The 23,280-nt window shown below is 41.1% G+C and overlaps 1 protein-coding gene across 3 annotated transcripts in view; it reads left to right on the forward strand.

The window, feature by feature from the left end:
- Positions 1–23,280, forward strand: part of LOC115119370 (calcium uniporter protein, mitochondrial-like) — a 58,837-nt gene that overhangs the window by 25,739 nt on the left and 9,818 nt on the right. The window contains exon 1 of one of the 3 annotated variants that reach the window (XM_065003805.1): positions 858–1,190. The exons of 1 other annotated variant lie outside the window; for it this stretch is intronic. In XM_065003805.1, coding sequence (XP_064859877.1) covers positions 1,080–1,190 — 111 coding nt within the window. In that variant the 5' untranslated portion in view covers positions 858–1,079. Of the gene's footprint in view, positions 1–857; positions 1,191–23,280 lie in introns of those variants that run through there. One more of the 3 variants, XM_065003804.1, reaches the window with a different exon arrangement.

The following is a 23,280-nucleotide window of genomic DNA, read 5'->3' on the forward strand; positions in this document are numbered from 1 at the left end:
ACCGCACACTTGTTGTTTGTGTACATGGATTTTATAATGTCGTATGTTTTACCCCCAACACCACTTTCCATCAGTTTGTATAGCAGACCCTCATGCCAGATTGAGTCGAAGGTTTTTTGAAATCAACAAAGCATGAGAAGACTTTGCCTTTGTTTTGGTTTGTTTGGTTGTCAATTAGGGTGTGCAGGGTGAATACATGGTCTGTTGTACGGTAATTTGGTAAAAAGCCCATTTGACATTTGCTCAGTACATTGTTTTCATTGAGGAAATGTACGAGTCTGCTGTTAATAATAATGCAGAGGATTTTCCCAAGGTTACTGTTGACACATATTCCACGGTAGTTATTGGGGTCAAATTTGTCTCCACTTTTGTGGATTGGGGTGATCAGTCCTTGGTTCCAAATATTGGGGAAGATGCCAGAGCTAAGTATGATGTTAAAGAGTTTTAGTATAGCCAATTGGAATTTGTTGTCTGTATATTTGATCATTTCATTGAGGATACCATCGACACCACAGGCCTTTTTGGGTTGAAGGGTTTTTATTTTGTCCTGTAACTCATTCAATGTAATTGGAGAATCCAGTGGGTTCTGGTAGTCTTTAATAGTTGATTCTAAGATCTGTATTTGATCATGTATATGTTTTTGCTCTTTGTTCTTTGTTATAGAACCAAAAAGATTGGAGAAGTGGTTTACCCATGAATCCACTCTTCATGTTGTATTATAGAAGATACGGTATTATGACATGTACATGCATTCTGTTCTGACGTGTCGCCATGCTGCATGGCCCATTCATACCCGACCTCTACTATTGTGACATCCACCAAAGGGAAGAGAATAAAGTCTGTCACGCGGGCGCGCTCTGCTTGTCACCACTGACTGCTGCACACGGAGGAAACGGTACGCTGCTCTCTCTCGGGCTGTGCTCAGACCCTATCTCTTATCTCACCCGCCCTCGGTCTGTTTACACGCAAAACAGTCCGTTGTTGACTGGAATACGATACGAAGATCCTGCTACTAGGCAGGTTTTCTACACGTGTTCTACTGCTCAGTATGCCAGAACGCATGGACTAATTTAACGACGATGGCTTCGTTGCGAATGGTCTCCAAACTCCGGGCTGGAGTTGTCGGATGTACTAAACCGTTCCCCTACGCACTCAAAACAACCCGATCTCCGGTGAAATTACTGCATACGGTAAACTGAAACTACTGTGTGGGAGTAGTGAAAGGAGAGTGCTACACTGTAGCAAGACTTTATAGGTGGGACGGTCGCGTTATTATGTAGACATCCAAACTAGGGTTTTGTGTCTTCACAAGTTTTGCACAGTATCTCTGTTATTGTAGGCCTGCACTGTACATGCTCTGTTGGTTTGGGAAACCGGTAGAGTTCTAATGAACTGTCAAATAGTGAGATTGTTGAGCGAGGGTGTCATGCATGTCAAATATTTTAGTCTTCGTTTCCATCTTAAACTGCACTACTTTGAAGTACACTGGATTGTAACAGAATTACAGATCATTGAACTAATCAATAGGCCTACCGTGAAAAAGATATAGGCAGTCTAGAGAATACAGTGATGCATTTCAATTAGCAAAGCATTGAATCAAGAGAGGGTTTTCCCATTCATTCCATCACGTCTTGACATGTTGTTAAATGAGGACTAAATAGCTTTCCTCTCTGAATATAGTCATATAATGTAGTGAAACTGAATGCAGAGAAGACCGGTTGGGGATCACACACACACACACCCTTGAATTGAATGATTCTGTCTCTTTGTCCTCCTTTTCCCCTCTTGTTCTCACTAGCTTCAGATGACTGCACTAAAGTGTCACCTATCCCATGCATAATTAATAAGTTACTGTTAAGAGCTCAGTGATTTCCTAACTAGAATATCAACACCATGTCACCCAGAGTGTTGGCATGGCAATGAATAATAATACCTAGTCCCCAAGGGCTTATGAGGACACTAATGAGGTTCTTTGCCAAGTTAATGAAGAATGCAATGTGAATTATGTGAAACCTCACCCGCGTGTCAGATTAATATAAACATTGTGTGTGTGTGTGTGTGTGTGTGTGTGTGTGTGTGATGTCTGGCCTCCTTAATGAACTGTTTACTGTTTCATTAGAATGATGGCCGTCTGGCAGACACCAGTCAGCAAAGCACAAGAGTGTAGTTAAGGAAGGTGCAGCAAGCCTTCCAATATTACATAGGATGTCTTGGCCTGGGGCCTGAGGGGTCATTTAATGTGCTTTGATCCCAGTAGACGTGTCCCTGTACCACCCATACCTTGCTGCTGTGCTGTATCTCTGTCTCTCTGACCCTGCACTTCGGTCATTCTGTGGGGAATTACATTTGTGCAACGTCATCACATATGGTGAATAAACTTAAGTGTACAAAATATTCCATGACACAGACTGACCAGGTGAATCCAGCTGAAAGATATGATCCCTTATTGATGTCGCTTGTTAAATCCACTTCAACCAGTGTAGACGAAGGGGAGGAGACCGGTTAAATAAGGATTTTTTTAAAGCCTTGAGACAATTGAGAATGTCTGCCATTCAGAGGGTGAATGGGCAGGGCAAAATATTTAAGTGCCTTTGAACGGGGTATGGTAGTAGGTGTCAAGAACCGCAACGCTGCTGGGTTTTTCACGCTGAGCAGTTCCTTCTTTGTCTCAAGAATGGTCCACCACCCAAAGGACATCCAGCCAACTTTACACAAATGTGGGAAGGAAGCATTGGAGTCATGGGCCAGCATCCCTGTGGAACGTTTTCGACACCTTGTAGAGTCAATGCCCCGACGAATTCAGGCTGTTCTGAGGACAAATGGTGGGGTGGTGTAACTCAATTTTAGGAAGGTGTTCCTAATGCGAGGGTATACTCAGTGTACAATTACCCCACATTTTCTACACAGCACTGTCAGCCAGAATGGAAGGGGGAGTTTAGTTTTCATTGTCACACATCAATGACTATCACCACAGAACCTCTGTGTAGATTGATACTCTTGTGAACGCAGCCCGGCTTCTGGAGGGGAAGGTCCTCAAAGTGTAACAGTATAACTTTATACCGTCCCCTCGCCCATACCCGGGCGCGAACCAGGGACCCTCTGCACACATCAACAACAGTCAGCCACGAAGCATCGTTACCCATCGCTCCACAAAAGCCGCGGCCCTTGCAGAGCAAGGGGAACTACTACTTCAAGGTCTCAGAGCAAGTGACGTCACCGACTGAAACGCTATTTAGCGCGCACCGCTAACTAAGCTAGTCGTTTCACATCCGTTACAAAAGCAACAACATGACACTGATGGAGCATCATCATCTGGTTGTCACGTAGCCCCCCCCACCCCACCCCCCACCCGACACTGACAGATGCACACACACTGTTTATCTGCTCCTGACAGGCCCTCTTGTCTGATGAGTCAGTGTGTAATTGAGAGGCTTTTATCCATCTAGAGCCGTGATTGGAGGGAATTACAGGAGTCAGTCGTCCAATCACTAGATCTGACTGGCTGCCCATCTATCTGTTTGTCAGGGTCGTGTTCAGCAGGGAACCGTTTGTGTAATTAATGCTTGGATAAGCTTATTTACTATTATGTATTGATTTATTTTCCCCTCTTTATGCGGTGCGCTGCACCGAACACCGCAAGAATTATCACAGTGGAATGATTTTAATGTTTGTTTATGTGTCAATTCATCCCGTAAGGGATGGGTTGCCAACTGGTGATTTGACACGAAAATAAAATGTCACTCATTCATTCATACATTGTCTTCTCATTGGACAATATGGGTAGTAGCTTATCCCCTGGTCTCCTTTTCAAAACATATCCACCAACTGAATAGGACCCCTGATGTGATCTTTCTCGATTTAATATGGAACAGGCCAGACTCCTCACCTTAGAGTGCTGAGCATTAAAAGAGTTTAAAATACAGAAGTGTGTTATTATCTACCGCAGACTGCAGTTAAAGGATGTCGTGTTTGGAAATGAAAACCCCTGGGGTTATTTTTAACTGGATGTATTAGTCATTGTAGCTTGCATGATTCCAGACTGTCAGTGCCACTTCCCATCTCTATCTGCCTTTGTGAAACAAGAGCACCTTGGTTCGACCCAGATAAGCGAACATGAAAAATGCTGAGTTGAGGAGTAACTGTATGAATATGGGCCGTATGTCCTTCAATATGCCCTTCCACATGTCCAGGGGGTATAAGCCATACATTAACAGCAGGAAGCTAGGAGCTTGGTTCTACTCTGCTCTCTCTCTCTCTCTCTCTCTCGCTCTCTCTCTCTCTCTCGCTCTCTCTCTCTCTCCCGGTGTCTTTCTGTCTGTCTCTCGGTGTCTTTCTGTCTGTGGCTATTAAATCAATGATGACGCAGATAGATAATAATAATAATAGGAAAAATAATAATACTCAATGAGTAATAACAATGAACAGGACAATACAGAAAGAAATGAATGAGGACAACAATTAAATAGTTAAGAAAGACCATTAGCATTGTTGTTATGGGTGTGGCAGGAGGTTCCATATACTGCAGCTAATATGGCACAAAGAGGTCTCTCTCAGCACACCCCACACTGCAACAATGTGTGGTGGCTTTAGCAACACGGTCATATTTCACTCCAGTATGACAGTAATTGGGAGACTGGGGAGCCAGAGCATCATGGTATCTAAACCACTCAACCACTCTATCCATCCATCGTTATTCTGGCCATCCATGCTGCCTTTTGCATGGCATTTGCCTGAGGGCTGAAACTATAGTAACTCCTTTGTCAGATCTCAATTGGATAAAATCGGCTGTTGTATAGTGGGCTGTCATTTTAAAGGTTTATGGCTGCATATTGCCACCACTGCACTCCCATATTCCTGCTTTATAACCAGAGGCTATTGGGGATTTATCCTGATTTCATGGGAAATGTGGGTTGCCAAATAATATCCTCCAAAAAGCCAGGAGAATGGAGTTGTAATTTCACTCGCTGCTTAACTGTTGGCCCACACAACAACAAACTATGAGGAGGGTAATGATGGATGTTCCTATTAATCTGTATTGTGAGAGTGAGCGAGACCCCCCCCCAGCTGCAGAGCAAGAACTAGCTAGCTCACTGTCACTGATTCACCTCCAGCTAAAGCAGACTTGTCAGAACCCATTAGTTGTAGTATCCAGCCTTATTCCACACTCAATGTAACCAACATTGCTTTCTTCAGTTCTATACAGCCTCCTAGTCAAGTGTCCATCCTGCTATTCCATTTGTGTAACCATCATTGTTTTGCTCAGGTCTGCACCACTAGTGTAACGATTGTTGTTGGTGGAAAAAGGAGTAGACCAAGGTGCAGCGTGGTACGTGTTCATGGTAAATTTAATGAAGAATCTGAACACTAGAACATAAAAACAACAAAGCGGAAACAAACGAAACAGTTCTGTCTGGTGCAGACACACAAAGACGGAAAACAACTACCCACAAATCATAGTGGGAACACAGGCTACCTAAGTATGGTTCTCAATCGGAGACCCCGATTGACAGCTGCCTCTGATTGGGAACCATACCAGGCCAAAAGCAGAAATACAAAACATAGAACAAAAACATAGAATGCCCACCCCAACTCACACCCTGACCAACCTAAAAGAGAGACATAAAAAGGAACTAAGGTCAGGACGTGACAACTAGCTTCAATCACGTAGGCCTTTAAATGCCTTGCAGATCTTAGGCCATTGACAATCCGCTTTTAAACCATCCTCCTAGTAACAAAAATATCCATTGTAGTCCGAGGCCAAATACAAACTATTAGTCTAGACTTGATTCATCGCACCCTGGATTTTCCAATGCCCAGGGAATCAATGTAATGAATGTGGTGTGTCCGTTTAGAGACTCTTCATTAGTATTCCCTTCCCCCATCGGACCGCACCACACTCCCTTATTATAGAGTAGGGATGTGTCCCAAATGGCACCCTATTACCTATTTAGTGCACTACTTTTCTCTCTCTTTTTTTACTGTTTATTCAGTTTTACACACAAGACAACACAAAACAATATTAATAATATACTCAACTAGAAAAAATACAAATCTTTTTTTTAAACCTTTTTAAAGATACTGTACTTTAAACAAGTTAAACACACCGGGCAGAAGGCTACAAAGGTTAAAGGGCAATCTGTAGTACTGGGACAGAGCAAACACCTCACCATTGTTCCTGTAAACAGTCAAGGGATAAGGGTGGAGAAATGCAACCACTCACAGACAGTCATGGCCACAGACCGACCATCCACTGGACCAAAAATAAAGTTTACAATGCTTTAAAAGAAAAAAATGAATAATAATTTTATGTAAGCGTGAACAAAATGTAAAAAAAAAATGTTTTAAAACCAGGGCAAAACAAGCTCACATTTTAGTCTCTGACCGGGCAAGATGAACAAGGCATCCGCAGGTCAGTCAATAAGCACATCATCATCACCTTAATCCCCCCCCCCAAAAAAGAAATGCTCGTCCAGCCTTTAAGTCATAGGGGGGTCAAATACAGACTTATTTTTGTTTTAATATGAATGCCGTCAGAGGATGGACTGTTTAAATTAAGACCGGAATGGAGCCCAAGCCTCATAAAACAGTTTGGGGTTCCCACGTCTATTAAATTACATTTTTTATATACATCTCTCACCCAATATTTATAAGATGGGGGAGCTGCCATCTTCCAGTTCTGTAGTATTAGCCGTCTAGCTAAAAGAGTTGTATAAGCAACAGTGTCCGACTGGATTCTTGATAGTGGGGTACCTATGGGCAGTACTCCAAAAAGGGCTGTAAGGGGAGACGGATCTATAACAGTGTCATATCAGAGAAACATTTAAATATGAATTTGCAGAATCCTGACAGTTTATGACAGCCCCAAAACATATGCAACAGTGTGGCTGGTTCCACTTTACATCTGACACAGGTAGGATCAAAATCAGAGAATATTCTTCCAAGTTTGGACCAGTGGATACGGTGAACCACCTTGAATTGAATGAGGCTGTGTCTAGTGCTAAAAGAGGACGAGTGCACCCTGTGCAGCACAGATTCCCAGGTGTCTTCCACAAGTTCCTCCCCCAAATCCTTTCCCCATCAAGTATTTAAAGGCACCAAAGAAGGGTTCTGTAGGTCATGAATGATTGCATATACATCTGAAATTGCACCCCTAGGAAGCTTGTTCAGCTCAAAAATGCTCTCTATAGCTGTATTCACAGGCCTATGGGGACATTCAGGTGTGTTAGCTCTGACAAAGTTCCTAGTCTGGAGAAAAAGTGGGATTGGGGGAGGTTGAACTTTTCCTGTAGCTGAGCAAAAGAGGCAAATGTATCAAAGAATAATTGGGCTAGCGAGAAGAGGCCTAGTGAGTGCCAGATGGCAAAAGCCCCATCATTCAAAGGGACACTGGGACTTTCAACCAATCCGTGGTACCTTTCCATCCCAAATAAAATACATGAATGTTTGATCCAGTGAATTAAAAAAAGATTTTGGAATAAAAATGGGTAAACATTGAAATAAATATAAAAATTTGGGCAACACATTCATTTTGATGACATTTATCCTTCCAATAAGAGAGAGGTAGCGAATTCCAAAAAGTAAAACATTGTTTCTGTAACGGTTTTCTTCTGTGGACGAAGGATCGGGCCAAAGCGCAGAGTGGTTAGTGTTCAACATGTTTAATAAAGACCATAAACGTTCAACATGTTTAATAAAGACCATAAACGTGAACACTACAAAATACCAAAACAACAAATGTGAGAAACCGAAACAGTTCTATCTGGTGCATAGACACAAAAACAGAAGACAACCACCCACAAAACCCAACACAAAACAGGCTACCTAAATATGGTTCCCAATCAGAGACAATGAGAAACACCTGCCTCTGATTGAGAACCATATCAGGCCAAACAACAAACCCAACATAGAAACATAAAACATAGAATGCTCACGTCCTGACCAACACTAAAACAAAGAAAACACAAAAGAACCTATGGTCAGAATGTGACAGTACCCCCCCCCCTACTATTTCATAAATGGGTTGTGACAGAAACACTGAGTGGTGATATCCCCTGAGGCTATTTGTTGCCAGTTTCCATAGGATTTCAGTCCTGTGGTATCCAGTAGAGGCTCAGTTTCCATAGGATTTCAGTCCTGTGGTATCCAGTAGAGGCTCAGTTTCCATAGGATTTCAGGCCTGTGGTATCTAGTAGAGGCTCAGTTTCCATAGGATTTCAGTCCTGTGGTATCTAGTAGAGGCTCAGTTTCCATAGGATTTCAGTCCTGTGGTATCTAGTAGAGGCTCAGTTTCCATAGGATTTCAGTCCTGTGGTATCCAGTAGAGGCTCAGTTTCCATAGGATTTCAGTCCTGTGGTATCTAGTAGAGGCTCAGTTTCCATAGGATTTCAGTCCTGTGGTATCCAGTAGAGGCTCAGTTTCCATAGGATTTCAGTCCTGTGGTATCCAATAGAGGCTCAGTTTCCATAGGATTTCAGTCCTGTGGTATCTAGTAGAGGCTCAGTTTCCATAGGATTTCAGTCCTGTGGTATCCAGTAGAGGCTCAGTTTCCATAGGATTTCAGTCCTGTGGTATCCAGTAGAGGCTCAGTTTCCATAGGATTTCAGTCCTGTGGTATCCAGTAGAGGCTCAGTTTCCATAGGATTTCAGTCCTGTGGTATCCAGTAGAGGCTCAGTTTCCATAGGATTTCAGTCCTGTGGTATCCAATAGAGGCTCAGTTTCCATAGGATTTCAGTCCTGTGGTATCTAGTAGAGGCTCAGTTTCCATAGGATTTCAGTCCTGTGGCATCCAATAGAGGCTCAGTTGAGGAACTATTGAGATGTATTATCCTCCAATTGGAGTTTCTGCCTTTTTGAAGTTCTTTACCTCAGGGAATTAAAATTCAAAGACTGTAAAATGGGTTTTTGCCTATCCATATTCTAACCTTCAGAATGATACACTGGTGTTAAAGATGTGATCAGGTATAATTAGCCTACAACAAATAGGAATTACAACAGTAGTGACATAAACATACTATTTTCAGGCAATGTCAAGTAGTCTTGGACGGTGTACCGTGTATCGGGGTTATTTTAAAGTACCGACGGTATGCTTTTCAATACCGCCAATTAAAAACATTTCTATTGTATGTTTACAAATGGCACACAGAGCGGCCGTGACAATTCACTGTTGAGCAGCACAAGAGAGGTGATTCACTACTAATGTTTGCCTGCTAAATATCTTAACTAGAAGTTAACAATCTAACTATTTTCTCCAGCTCAGGGCTCCAGCTATACATTTGGTTTGCTAACTTGCTAGCTATAGGTGGCTAGCTTGCAAGATCACCCTGTGTTATAGAAGTTCACAAACACTCTCTTCAAAAGTTGTCTAAACTGTCACCCAACAGAGAAGAATGTCTTATTGCCTCAGTGTCTGATTGCTGTCCGGCTGGCTGGCTGGCTGGCTGGCTGGCGCTCTGTGGCTAAATCTGCTGCCTCACTCCTGTCAGTCAGCCAGTGTCACAGTAACCACTATCTTAAGGAACACCCTGTTTGGGTAAGAATGAATATAAACATGCAGTGCTTGACTTGGGCTGGAGCTGTCCGGAGCGCTGTACCAACGATAGACCACAGCCTGTCATTTCAAATGGGAACAAATGAGCCATAGTGGTGGGTAGAACAAGCAAGGAGGTGGGCAGAGCCAAGCACGAGCTAGTGAGATCCTATTAGTGCGTTCTAGCATGGATTTGCATATTTCCATTTGAACACCTACTCTGTGAAGTGCGCGTGCACAATAACCCAATTCACCTTTGCACTTCTAAACAACGTCATTTTTTTAAACAGGCAAAGGGTAAAGTCTACACAACATAGTCCACTCTGTTCATAACAGATTCTATTTTTGGGAACATAACTACATTCAGATCAAATGTTTCATCGTTGAGTAAATGATCAGAATGTCGGCCCAGATCCATCTCATTCCATCTTCTCCCACTGATGGCCACTGGGCTTCCTCTCACTAACATATCTGCAGGGTTTCCTAAACTCAGTCTGATGGGTTCTGATGGGGGTACAACAGTTGAACTAAACTCAGTCTGATGGGTTCTGATGGGGGTACAACAGTTGTGCTAAACTCAGTCTGATGGGTTCTGATGGAGGTACAACAGTTGAACTAAACTCATGGGGCATTTAAGTTATATACTTCAAGAATAAATAGTTACATATCGTTCACGTACAAGTCCAAAAATGAATATAGCAACTGCAAGATTGCCCCTTTTTTAAACTATGATTACCTATCTATTAATGAAACACTGATGTCAGTAAGGAATGTATCTGTGACGGGAGGTGCACTGACACACATTCTCAATGACCCTGGCTAGCTGTCACCCTGCTCCTAATCAATTCCAGATTTGTATTGGTGAATCTGAATCCATGATGAAGGGTGAGGAGTAATGAGTCAGCTCAATGATTGGCCAAAAATCAAAGAATAGAATCGGATTGACACTCTGTTAATGGCTGCTGATGAGAACAGATCAGTTAAATGAATGCTCTTTGAAATGTCAAGTAGCCCAGGGCCCTGTATTCATAAAGCATCACAGTCATAGGAGTGCTGATCTAGGATCAGGTTCCCCCTGTCCATGTGATCTTATGAGTGCTGATCCTAGATTCTCTGAGAGCCTGGGGTCTTTTCAAATCAGAGTAAATTGTTCCTGTTTTGTAGACACCTTTTGTCTGGCGGCTCTCACTTTTGACATTGTGTAGTAGACTTGGACTGCCATAGTTATCACTATGCAGCAGTGGAGGCTGCTGAGGGGAGGACGGCTCATAATAATGCCTGGAATGGCAATCGTGCTTGATACCATTCCATTGAATCCATTCCAGCCATTACTATGAGCCGTCCTCCGCTCAGCAGCCTCCACTGCTATGCAGGTTAGCGGGTTTGTGTGGTCAACCTGCTATCGTTGTTTAGGCCTATAACTAAGGAGTTAAAAAGACATAGCTGGTTTAGAATGGAACCTTTTTCTGCCAAGCGTGATAAATAGTTTAATTTGCATATACATTTTGGAATTAATCTAAAATGTTTTATTGAAGATCTTTTTTTAATTTTATTTTTTGACCTTTATTTAACCAGGCAAGTCAGTTAAGAACAAATTCTTATTTACAATGAGGTCCTAGGAACAGTGGGTTAACTGCCTGTTCAGGGGCAGAACAACAGATTTGTACCTTGTCAGCTCGGGGGTTTGAACTCACAACCTTCCAGTTACTAGTCCAACGCTCTAACCACTAGGCTACCCCTGGAACACAGGCAAGATTATGCGACAAGTATGCACACTGTTCTACAATGGTTATTTTATGCTCTCATATGCCATGCTACCAACTGACTGACAGTCTGAATGTACCTCGAATAACTCAAGGAAGGAAGCTGACAAGCCAGAAAATGCTTGTCATTTTCTGCCTGTAACTGTCATTGTTAGAGGCAGGCCACTGGCCATCCAATGTGCAGTTCCATGTTTTAAGAGGAATCTCCTTAAAGAATATCTATTTATGAAAAGGTGGATTCTCTTCAGTTTTTCAATCTCTTTTGGGAAGCAATTGACAGTGAGTGACACTGTCCAAAATCAAATCAAGTTTATTGGTCCCATACACATTTAGCAGATGTTATTACGGATGTAGCGAAATGCTTGTGTTCCTAGTTCCAAGTACAGTAGTATCTAACAATACACAAATCTAAAAGTAAAAGTATGCAATTAAGAAATATATAAATATCAGGACGAGCAATGTCAGAGTGGCATTAACTAAATAGAGTAGAATAGAATACAGTATTTACATATGAGAGGTGTAACGCAGTATGTAAACATTATTGAAGTGGCCAGTGATTCCATGTCTATGTATATAGGGCAGCAGCCTCTAAGGTGCAGGGTTGAGTAACCGGGTGGTAGCCGGCTCGTGATTGCTGATGAATATGTTTGTGTGGTTTTGGTAAGAAAGGGTGAGTTGTTACGAAACCCACTTATCTAGGCCTAGCTACCTGCCAGTTATCTACTACTCACTTACCCACTTCTATTCCCAACACACGCTTAATATATTGTTAATCTACTCTGCATTTCAACTAGGACTTGAGTACAGCAGCTGACCCTTAGCTACTGCAGTCTGTTGTCTTAACAGTAACCTCCCTGTAAAGAGTCATTCAAAACAATGAACTGCTCCAAACGGTATCAGAACCAAATTCAGACCCATATGTAATATGTCTGTTGCAGTACGTAGAGGAATAAAAACTCTTCAAGTTCCAGCTCTCTATCATTTCTGCTTTATCACCATGTCCCCTGAAGTATGCAGAACACTCGTTTGGAGAGCTGTCATGGGGAGGACGTCCTATACTCATCCAACCTGCTTGACTGTTACATCCGCCTCGCTCTGCATGCTGCCTTTCCCTTTTTCCTTGTTTTAGTCTTTCTGCTCTCGCTCTCTCTCTCTCTCTCCTCGCTCTCTCTCTCCATGTTCTCACTCAGCTGTCTTTCCAATCATTGCCCCCCCCTCCCTCTCTCTCCATATTTCTGCTCCCTCTCTCTCTCTCTCCATGTTCTCACAGCTGCATTTCCAATTGTTGCCCCCTCTCTCTCTCCCACTCTCTTTCGCTCACCCTCCCTCTTTTTCTCTCTAAGAGAACGTTGTCGAAAGGAAAGCGAGAATATAAATGCCTCGACTCAAATCACTTTCATGGTACAGTGCAGCCTGAGCTCATGACAGCAGCCGGTAATTTGGTTTCTCCATCCCTCTGTTTTTCATCCCTCGCCCCTAGAACTGTTTATTACATGGGAACCATTCAGAAGGTCAAATAGGGGGTGCTTGTATTTGTCCTGTTTCACACGTGCAAATGTCTAACCTGTACAGTGTAATGAAATTGAAATGTATTTTTTGCATATCCCACTTCCCCTGAGACACCCTCTAGAGTGGGGTCACGGCCAGGGGATCAGCCACTCATGATGGCGACCCTGGAGCAACTAGGGTTAAGTGCCTGGCTCAAGGGCAGATCGACCAATGTTTCACGTAGTCGGCTTCACGTAGTCGGCTTCACGGCTTCACGCAGTCGGCTTCACGCAGTCGGCTTCACGCAGTCGGCTTCACGCAGTCGGCTTCACGCATTTGGCTTCACGCATTTGGCTTCACGCAGTCGGCTCACGCAGTCGGCTCACGCAGTCGGCTTCACGTAGTCGGCTTCACGTAGTCAGCTCAGGGATTTGAACCAACTTGGCCTGCATGCAGTTTCCTCGTGGAATGCAAATGCCGATTACTGATTTGTTATGAAAACTTGAAATCGGCCCTAATTAATCGGCCATGGCGATTAATCGGTCGACCTCTACTTGATATTGGTGGGAACTGAAACACGCTGTCGATCCAGACCCTCCCAAACATGCTCAATGGGTGACATATCTGGTGAGTATGCTAGCCATGGAAGAACTGGGACATTTTCAGCTTTCAAGAATTGTGTACAGATCCTTGCGGGCCGTGTATTATCTTGCTGAAACATGAGGTGATGGCGGCGGATGAATGGGACGACAATGGGCCTTATCTCTGCGTTCAAATAGCTTATCCCTGCCCATACCATAACCCCATCGCCACCATGGGGCACTCTATTCACAACGTTGACATCAGCAAACCGCTCGCCCACACGACGCCTTACACATGAGGCTCCCGAGTGGCACAGCGGTGTAAGGTACTGCATCTCAGTGCAAGAGGCCAATTGGCCCAGCATCATCCGGGTTTGGCAGGGGTAGGCTGTCATTGTAAATTTAAAAAAAATCTTAACTGACTGTCCTAGTTTAATAAAGGTTAAAACAATATACAATAACAAAAATAACACGTAGTCTGCGGTTGTGAGGCCAGTTGGAAGTACTGCCAAATTCTCTAAAATTACATTGGAGGTGGCTTATGCTAGAGAAATTAACATTAAATTCTCTGGCAACGACTCTAGTAGACATTCCTGCAGTCAGCATGCCAATTGCTGCTGTGCTGAACCTCAACTTGAGACATCTGTGGCATTGTGTTGTGACAAAACTGCACATTATCCCCGCACAAGGTGCTGCTTAATCAGCTTCTTGATGTGCCACACCTGTCAGGTGGATGGATTATCTTGGAAAAGGACAAAATGCTCACTAACAGAGAAGTGAACACATTTGTGCTCACAATTTGAGACAACCTTTTCTATTATGCACATAGCAACATGGTCTAGGAAAAGGCAGCAATTAAACAGCGCACTCTGAACCGTGAACAGCAACCCCTGTCTAAAGGGGGAGAAAGCACATTTGTTATTAAATTATATCATTTTTATTTGTGTTGCACAATTGTTGTTAATATTACCATCTAGAATTTCAGTAGCACATGTCTTAGTGATGGACTGCCTTCCCCACGGGCTCCACAATGGATCAGTCAGACAGGCGCCAGTCATGTTTTTGTTGTTACTGCTCTACTATCGACCAAACAATCGGCCAGTCGACTAAATGGGTTTAGCCCTAGAACCAGCAACGCTCTAACCGCTAGGCTACCTGCTGCCAGATAGTCTTTGTTTCCCGGCCCGTGTCCAGCTGCACCCAAAAGGATAACTCCTCCTCTTCTGGTCAGTCAGGGTTGGGTGGACCCAGACTGGCCACGCCATTGGTTGGTGCTAAATTCCAGTACAGATTGCCCCTCGTACTGTACCACCTAGACACTCTTCTAAATGATTTGTCGGAGCTGGTTGGGTGTGAGGTGGACCCAGACTGGCCACACTATTGGTCTGTTGGTGCTGAATTCCAACTCAAACACCAAGCCCCTAGTCCTTAGACACTCCTGTAGATGGGAAAGGATTTGATAGGTTTAAGCCAAATGCAATGTGTTTTTATTTCCCAGGCGGTGAGATGTAGGGGAAGAGTACACGTCTAATTGAACACCGCTGGTGATGCTGATGGAGTCGTCCCTCTTGTATGAATTGCACTTGACTCGGCCCGTGTCTCGCTGAGGGCTGAATGAGTGGCTCATCTAAACCCCCAGGTGCTTGGCTGGGAAGTAAGAAACCTGCAGGATTATTCATTCTGTAGCTCTTAATGAATACGTTCTGTCACCCCTTTGATATATGAAGGGAATACTGTATTACGGTATTAATTCTATAGCTCTTAATGAATACGTTCTGTCACCCATTGATATATGAAGGGAATACTGTATTACGGTATTAATTCTATAGCTCTTAATGAATACGTTCTGTCACCCATTGATATATGAAGGGAATACTGTATTAAGGTATTAATTCTATAGCTCTTAATGAATATGTTCTGTCACCCATTGATATATGAAGGGAATACTGTATTACGGTATTAATTCTATAGCTCTTAATGAATACGTTCTGTCACCCATTGATATATGAAGGGAATACTGTATTAAGGTATTAATTCTATAGCTCTTAATGAATACGTTCTGTCACCCATTGATATATGAAGGGAATACTGTATTACGGTATTAATTCTATAGCTCTTAATGAATACGTTCTGTCACCCATTGATATATGAAGGGAATACTGTATTAAGGTATTAATTCTATAGCTCTTAATGAATAAGTTCTGTCACCCATTGATATATGAAGGGAATACTGTATTACGGTATTAATTCTGTAGCTCTTAATGAATACGTTCTGTCACCCATTGATATATGAAGGGAATACTGTATTACGGTATTAATTCTGTAGCTCTTAATGAAGGCCAATATGTTCTGTCACCCATTGATATATGAAGGGAATACTGTATTACGGTATTAATTCTATAGCTCTTAATGAATACGTTCTGTCACCCATTGATATATGAAGGGAATACTGTATTAAGGTATTAATTATATAGCTCTTAATGAATACGTTCTGTCACCCATTGATATATGAAGGGAATACTGTATTACATTATAAATTCTATAGCTCTTAATGAATACGTTCTGTCACCCATTGATATATGAAGGGAATACTGTATTAAGGTATTAATTCTATAGCTCTTAATGAATACGTTCTGTCACCCATTGATATATGAAGGGAATACTGTATTACGGTATTAATTCTGTAGCTCTTAATGAATACGTTCTGTCACCCATTGATATATGAAGGGAATACTGTATTACGGTATTAATTCTATAGCTCTTAATGAATACGTTCTGTCACCCATTGATATATGAAGGGAATACTGTATTACGGTATTAATTCTGTAGCTCTTAATGAAGGCCAATATGTTCTGTCACCCATTGATATATGAAGGGAATACTGTATTACGGTATTAATTCTATAGCTCTTAATGAATACGTTCTGTCACCCATTGATATATGAAGGGAATACTGTATTAAGGTATTAATTCTATAGCTCTTAATGAATACGTTCTGTCACCCATTGATATATGAAGGGAATACTGTATTACATTATACATTCTATAGCTCTTAATGAATACGTTCTGTCACCCATTGATATATGAAGGGAATACTGTATTACGGTATTAATTCTGTAGCTCTTAATGAATACGTTCTGTCACCCATTGATATATGAAGGGAATACTGTATTACGGTATTAATTCTGTAGCTCTTAATGAAGGCCAATATGTTCTGTCACCCATTGATATATGAAGGGAATACTGTATTACGGTATTAATTCTATAGCTCTGAGTGTGTTCCTGTTCCACCATGACAGTCATCTCCCATGTTATGTGTTGTATGATGGGAACGGTGTAACATGGCATTGAGACGGACTGCTTACAGATTTCCAGGTGTTGAATCCACTGTCGTCAGCGGTACATCCCTATGCACAGCGCGTCTTCACCCCAGAGATAAATGACCTCGGCCTCTGAGTTTGACGCTCGGCTCCTTAGCCGTGCACTTTTCATATGTATAAAACACACACACAACAGACAAACGCACACACGTGCATAAACACAAATGTAGAAAAACAAATGCGCGAACACACACACACCACAGTCACACACACTAACACACAAACAAACGTCACAGTGCTCAAATGCCTCTCCAGTCCCCGTCATCACAAAAAGCATTTAACAAATGAGAACGATAGAAGGGAGGGAATATTTTGCCTCTGAATTGCGGCTGTGGCCACTAGTGCTTGACTGAATGCACAATCTGACCGTTTGACTATTTTTAGAACACAATGCCTGCAATGGAGTAAATGATGTGCACATTTACATATATTCCAACAGATCACAATAGAGTCTAATTTATCATAACCATTACAGATAACAAATCCTAATGGCTAAATTGGCCCATATACTGTATATTCAGTCATTTAAAAAAAACAAGTGCCATTTAAGATTAATTTATTGAATCTGTAATATCAACTGGTTATAGTATATCGTGGAACACAGCCTGAATATCAACTGGTTATAGTATATCATGGAACACAGCCTGAATATCAACTGGTTATAGTATATCATGGAACACAGTCTAATATCAACTGGTTATAGTATATCGTGGAACACAGCCTGTAATATCAACTGTTTATAGTATATCATGGAACACAGCCTGAATATCAACTGGTTATAGTATATCATGGAACACAGTCTAATATCAACTGGTTATAGTATATCGTGGAACACAGTCTGTAATATCAACTGTTTATAGTATATCGTGGAACACAGTCTGTAATATCAACTGGTTATAGTATATCAACTGGTTATGGAACACAGTCTAATATCAACTGGTTATAGTATATCAACTGGTTATAGTGGAACACAATCTGTAATATCAACTGGTTATAGTATATCGTTATGGAACACAGCCTGAATATCAACTGGTTATAGTATATCATGGAACACAGTCTAATATCAACTGGTTATAGTATATCGTGGAACACAGTCTGTAATATCAACTGGTTATAGTATATCGTGGAACACAGTCTAATATCAACTGGTTATAGTATATCGTGGAACACAGTCTAATATCAACTGGTTATAGTATATCATGGAACACAGTCTAATATCAACTGGTTATAGTATATCATGGAACACAGTCTAATATCAACTGGTTATAGTATATCGTGGAACACAGTCTGTAATATCAACTGTTTATAGTATATCGTGGAACACAGTCTGTAATATCAACTGGTTATAGTATATCGTGGAACACAATCTGTAACATCAACTGGTTATAGTATATCGTGGAACACAGTCTAATATCAACTGGTTATAGTATATTGTGGAACACAGTCTAATATCAACTGGTTATAGTATATTGTGGAACACAGTCTGTAATATCAACTGGTTATAGTATATCGTGGAACACAGTCTAATATCAACTGGTTATAGTATATTGTGGAACACAGTCTAATATCAACTGGTTATAGTATATCATGGAACACAGTCTAATATCAACTGGTTATAGTATATCATGGAACACAGTCTAATATCAACTGGTTATAGTATATTGTGGAACACAGTCTGTAATATCAACTGGTTATAGTATATCGTGGAACACAATCTGTAACATCAACTGATATTATTATATCCTGGAACACAGCCTGAATATCAACTGGTTATAGTATATCATGGAACACAGTCTGTAATATCAACTGGTTATAGTATATCATGGAACACAGCCTGAATATCAACTGGTTATAGTATATCATGGAACACAGTCTGTAATATCAACTAGTTATAGTATATCATGGAACACAGCCTGAATATCAACTGGTTATAGTATATCATGGAACACAGTCTGTAATATCAACTGGTTATAGTATATCATGGAACACAGTCTGTAATATCAACTGGTTATAGTATATCATGGAACACAATCTGTAATATCAACTGGTTATAGTATATCGTGGAACACAGCCTGAATATCAACTGGTTATAGTATATCATGGAACACAGTCTGAATATCAACTGGTTATAGTATATCGTGGAACACAATCTGTAATATCAACTGGTTATAGTATATCGTGGAACACAGCCTGAATATCAACTGGTTATAGTATATCGTGGAACACAATCTGTAATATCAACTGGTTATAGTATATCGTGGAACACAATCTGTAATATCAACTGGTTATAGTATATCGTGGAACACAATCTGTAATATCAACTGGTTATAGTATATCGTGGAACACAATCTGTAACATCAACTGATATTATTATATCCTGGAACACAGCCTGAATATCAACTGGTTATAGTATATCATGGAACACAGTCTGTAATATCAACTGGTTATAGTATATCATGGAACACAGTCTGTAATATCAACTGGTTATAGTATATCGTGGAACACAGCCTGAATATCAACTGGTTATAGTATATCGTGGAACACAATCTGTAATATCAACTGGTTATAGTATATCGTGGAACACAATCTGTAATATCAACTGGTTATAGTATATCGTGGAACACAATCTGTAATATCAACTGGTTATAGTATATCGTGGAACACAATCTGTAATATCAACTGGTTATAGTATATTGTGGAACACAATCTGTAACATCAACTGGTTATAGTATATCGTGGAACACAGCCTGTAATATCAACTGGTTATAGTATATCATGGAACACAGTCTAATATCAACTGGTTATAGTATATCATGGAACACAGTCTAATATCAACTGGTTATAGTATATCGTGGAACACAGTCTGTAATATCAACTGGTTATAGTATATCGTGGAACACAGCCTGAATATCAACTGGTTATAGTATATCATGGAACACAGTCTAATATCAACTGGTTATAGTATATCGTGGAACACAGCCTGAATATCAACTGGTTATAGTATATCATGGAACACAGTCTGTAATATCAACTGGTTATAGTATATCGTGGAACACAGCCTGAATATCAACTGGTTATAGTATATCGTGGAACACAGTCTGTAATATCAACTGGTTATAGTATATCATGGAACACAATCTGTAATATTAACTGGTTATAGTATATCGTGGAACACAATCTGTAACATCAACTGATATTATTATATCCTGGAACACAGCCTGAATATCAACTGGTTATAGTATATCGTGGAACACAATCTGTAATATCAACTGGTTATAGTATATTGTGGAACACAGTCTGTAATATCAACTGGTTATAGTATATCGTGGAACACAATCTGTAATATCAACTGGTTATAGTATATTGTGGAAACACAATCAACTGTAATCTGTAACATCAACTGGTTATAGTATATCGTGGAACACAGCCTGTAATATCAACTGGTTATAGTATATCATGGAACACAGTCTAATATCAACTGGTTATAGTATATCGTGGAACACAGTCTGTAATATCAACTGGTTATAGTATATCGTGGAACACAGCCTGAATATCAACTGGTTATAGTATATCATGGAACACAGTCTAATATCAACTGGTTATAGTATATCGTGGAACACAGTCTGTAATATCAACTGGTTATAGTATATCGTGGAACACAGCCTGAATATCAACTGGTTATAGTATATCGTGGAACACAATCTGTAATATCAACTGGTTATAGTATATCGTGGAACACAGTCTGTAATATCAACTGGTTATAGTATATCGTGGAACACAATCTGTAACATCAACTGATATTATTATATCCTGGAACACAGCCTGAATATCAACTGGTTATAGTATATAATGGAACACAGTCTGTAATATCAACTGGTTATAGTATATCATGGAACACAGTCTAATATCAACTGGTTATAGTATATCGTGGAACACAATCTGTAACATCAACTGATATTATTATATCCTGGAACACAGTCTGTAATATCAACTGGTTATAGTATATTGTGGAACACAGTCTGTAATATCAACTGGTTATAGTATATCATGGAACACAATCTGTAATATCAACTGGTTATAGTATATCATGGAACACAATCTGTAATATCAACTGGTTATAGTATATCATGGAACACAATCTGTAATATCAACTGGTTATAGTATATCATGGAACACAGTCTGTAATATCAACTGGTTATAGTATATCATGGAACACAATCTGTAATATCAACTGGTTATAGTATATCATGGAACACAGTCTGTAATATCAACTGGTTATAGTATATCATGGAACACAATCTGTAATATCAACTGGTTATAGTATATCATGGAACACAATCTGTAATATCAACTGGTTATAGTATATCATGGAACACAGTCTGTAATATCAACTGGTTATAGTATATTGTGGAACACCGTGGCCTGGAACACCGTGGCCTGGAACGCAGTGGAGCTTGCTTGTAGAAGCCTATGGCTGTGCAATGGCATAGCCTTGTTTTGTTAATTTAGCAGACAAGATGCTCTTATTTCTTGAGCCCTTACCGCAGTCAAGACACAACTATTTTATAGGAAAAAAAGACATTATGTAATACAACAGAATAAAATGGAACAGAATATTTTTTTCCAAATCAAAATAGTTGCCTGTGTGAATGATACACATCTCGTGCCTGGTACATTTATTCTCAGTGATAATTTAAAACGGGGCTCAATTTGGTGAGTTGAAATCTGTCTTTTCCATGTACAGATGTTTGATTTAGTTTATTCTGCCTGCTTCTTTGGGATGTTCAAAATGGAGAGGCAATCTGTAATTTCAATTAAGACATTAATGAGCGAGCTAGGACAGGCGTAGTCAAAATAACTATTTGTTCAGCACTTTTGAAATGTACAGCGACAGAATTCAGAACATGGGCCGTTCTTAGTGTTATCCCTGTACACCAAGTCAGAACTATAGGATAAATAAAGGGGCATATAAAAGCAGACAATGGCAGCTCCTTCGAATATTTGATGATTACATTTCTCTAAAACAGGTTATAGGCTACATATGCACCACCAAGTCATAACAGTAGATGAAATTAAGAGGGGTAAATTATTAGGGTGAGGCACATGGGCTACTAACAGCTTACTAAACAATACTAAAAAGGAATGGCTTGATTCATGATGATTACTCTTAGCTAAGACTTAGCTAAGTATGATGTTGACATGATCAGTCCAATCAAAGATACTGTACATATAACATGATTTGATGTCATTTTATCTGTAGCAAATAACCTTGAGCCTTCCTGGATGGGCACTTCTAATGTAACTATATGGCAGCACCCAAGGGGCTAGAATTTTCAGCTCTACCCTTTGACTTGGTGGTGACGTAGTGACCCCATAAGTGACTGAACACTGAGCCAATCGCGGCACAGCGCTCCATATTTTCTGCTGGCTCGCCCACCACCACAGAAAGCGCTGAGCAAGGCTAGAATACCTGCATTGTGGAGCTGCATTACTCAAGAAAACAAAAAAGAGACCATGTTTGTATGGAGACTTTATTAACTCAATGATATATATATATATATTTACATTGTTTGCAAACTGTTATGGAACATGTATTAATGGCAAGCCCCCCCCCTAAAATGTGGGTGTCAAAACAGGTGGGGCTCTAATGACGGGTCGCCACTGCTCCCACCCCTCTGACCATGTCCCCTGTCCTTTCCTTTGTGCGGTGGCTTTGACCTGTAGCTGTAGCAGTGTACGGATGCATGTCCCCTGTCCTTTCCTTTGTGTGGTGTCTTTGACCTGTAGCTGTAACAGTGTACGGATGCATGTCCCCTGTCCTTTCCTTTGTGCGGTGTCTTTGACCTGTAGCTGTAACAGTGTACGGATGCATGTCCCCTGTCCTTTCCTTTGTGTGGTGTCTTTGACCTGTAGCTGTAGCAGTGTACGGATGCATGTCCCCTGTCCTTTCCTTTGTGCGGTGTCTTTGACCTGTAGCTGTAGCAGTGTACGGATGCATGTCCCCTGTCCTTTCCTTTGTGCGGTGTCTTTGACCTGTAGCTGTAGCAGTGTACGGATGCATGTCCCCTGTCCTTTCCTTTGTGCGGTGTCTTTGACCTGTAGCTGTAGCAGTGTATGGATGCATGTCCCCTGTCCTTTCCTTTGTGCGGTGTCTTTGACCTGTAGCTGTAACAGTGTATGGATGCATGTCCCCTGTCCTTTTCTTTGTGCGGTGTCTTTGACCTGTAGCTGTAGCAGTGTATGGATGCATGTCCCCTGTCCTTTCCTTTGTGCGGTGTCTTTGACCTGTAGCTGTAACAGTGTATGGATGCATGTCCCCTGTCCTTTTCTTTGTGCGGTGTCTTTGACCTGTAGCTGTAGCAGTGTATGGATGCATGTCCCCTGTCCTTTCCTTTGTGCGGTGTCTTTGACCTGTAGCTGTAACAGTGTATGGATGCATGTCCCCTGTCCTTTCCTTTGTGCGGTGTCTTTGACCTGTAGCTGTAACAGTGTACGGATGCATGTCCCCTGTCCTTTCCTTTGTGTGGTGTCTTTGACCTGT

Source organism: Oncorhynchus nerka, linkage group LG18 (genome assembly GCF_034236695.1).
Source record: "Oncorhynchus nerka isolate Pitt River linkage group LG18, Oner_Uvic_2.0, whole genome shotgun sequence".
Classification (NCBI taxonomy): Eukaryota; Metazoa; Chordata; class Actinopteri; order Salmoniformes; family Salmonidae; genus Oncorhynchus; species Oncorhynchus nerka.